This window comes from Rhincodon typus, unplaced genomic scaffold (genome assembly GCF_021869965.1).
Source record: "Rhincodon typus isolate 14 unplaced genomic scaffold, sRhiTyp1.1 hic_rhity00003804, whole genome shotgun sequence".
NCBI lineage: Eukaryota > Metazoa > Chordata > Chondrichthyes > Orectolobiformes > Rhincodontidae > Rhincodon > Rhincodon typus.
Genome location: NW_025969442.1, coordinates 10,052 through 11,696, shown reverse-complemented (window position 1 = coordinate 11,696; position 1,645 = coordinate 10,052). Strand labels below are relative to the sequence as shown.

Below are 1,645 nucleotides of genomic sequence, written 5' to 3'. Positions count from 1 at the left end.
CTCCCAGGGACACAGGGTTAGATACGGAGTAAAGCTCCCTCTACACTATCCCCCATCAAACACTCCCAGGGACAGAGGGTTAGATACAGAGTAAAGCTCCCTCTACACTCCATAGCTCTGATGATTGTTCATTTGTGTGTTGCCTACAGGTTGTTCCCTGTCTCCGGTTGCCGTGTAGCGCCGCTGACGACCAGTGCCTGTGGACAGATGGAATTTTGAATGGGAATTGGGACGGGCCGCAGCGCCAGAGTTTCTCCTGCAGCATGAATGCTTCCGGCCTGTGCCACTGGGTCCCCACCAAGGTCGCCAGGATGCGTGCCCTCTCCCAGGAGGAGAGGCAGTAACCGGGGGAACGGGGAGCAGGAACGAGGCCCGCCAGAGATCCCGCCCCCTCCTCGAGCCTGTATTGAGCCACTGGTGTCGTTCCTTTTCTCTCGCCTCCCCTAATCCAGGCTTCGGAGCAAAATGCTGCCAACTTCCATCAAAATGGCCTCCACTTGCAATGCAGTGGCCTCTACGTGCGTTAAAATGGCCTCCACGTCCAACGCAGTGGCCTCCACCCCTGTTAAAATGGCCTCCACCCCCGTTAAAATGGCCTCCACGTCCAACGCAGTGGCCTCCACCCCTTGTTAAAATGGCCTCCACCCCCGCTAAAGTGGCCTCCACCCCCATTAAAATGGCCTCCACTTCCAAAGCAATAGCCAACTCTCCCATCAAAAAGGGCCTCACTTCATCAAAATGGCCTCTGCTCCCACCAAAATGGCCCTCACTTCATCAAAATGGTCTCCACCTCAAAAAGCATGCCACTTCTGATGGTAGGCCCTCTACTCCTGTCAAAATGGCCCCCCGTGTCCATCCAAACAGTCCCCACTCCCAACGCAATAGCCTCCACCCCTATCAAATGCCCGCCCCATTGTCAACAAAATGGCCCCCACTTGCGTCCAAAATGGCCTCCACCTTGAAACGATACGCCTCCCCACACCTCCACGTCCCTTCTTCTTCCCTCCCTCCCTCACGCCGCCCACCGCCCCCTTACTTCAAACCAATTTGCCCCACAACGCCGAACGGTACGGCCCTGCTATCGCCAAGGCGACCTCGCGCATACGTCAAAACTCGCCTCAGCTTCCAACAAGATGGCCTCCAGCTCAGACACAATGGCTCCCGCTTGATATCCTCTTTTATAGAAGGCTATCCTTTTCTGCGCCTTTTTAGCCTATTGTTGGTTAACTTATTATTTCTATTTGTGAGCCGTAGTGATCAAGGGTGTTAAATCCCTACTGAGGGGAAGGGAATGACAAGGTTTTGTGTCGTGAGGCCAAAATGCCAAGCCAAAACATTTTTGCGTCTGTAGATTTTTATATGATATATTTCTATAAATATAAATCAAATAAAGCTGTGTTATGTGACAGAGTCTGGTGGGTTTTGGATTCAGCATGTTAAACACCACAAAGACATCAGGGTGACTCACACAGAACTCTCACCGAATCCCCGTTCTCCCCTCTATCAACCCCTACCCCCACCACAACCGAAGGGGAGCAAGTCCCCCCTTCCCCACGGGAGCTAGTCCCCTGTTCCCCACCTCTCTCTCTCTCCCTGTGGGAGCATGTCCCCTGTTTCCACCCCTCTCTCTCTCTCTCCCTGTGGG

General features: G+C 53.7%; 1 protein-coding gene across 1 annotated transcript in view; it reads left to right on the top strand.

Moving 5' to 3' along the window:
* LOC125481838 (metalloproteinase inhibitor 4-like) overlaps positions 1-1,406 on the top strand; it is a 2,302-nt gene extending 896 nt beyond the window's left edge. Inside the window, exon 3 of the mRNA XM_048593766.1 lies at positions 150-1,406. Within this exon, the coding sequence (XP_048449723.1) occupies positions 150-344 (195 nt within the window). The 3' untranslated portion in view covers positions 345-1,406. The remainder of the gene's footprint in view (positions 1-149) is intronic.
* Positions 1,407-1,645: the final 239 nt, after the last annotated feature.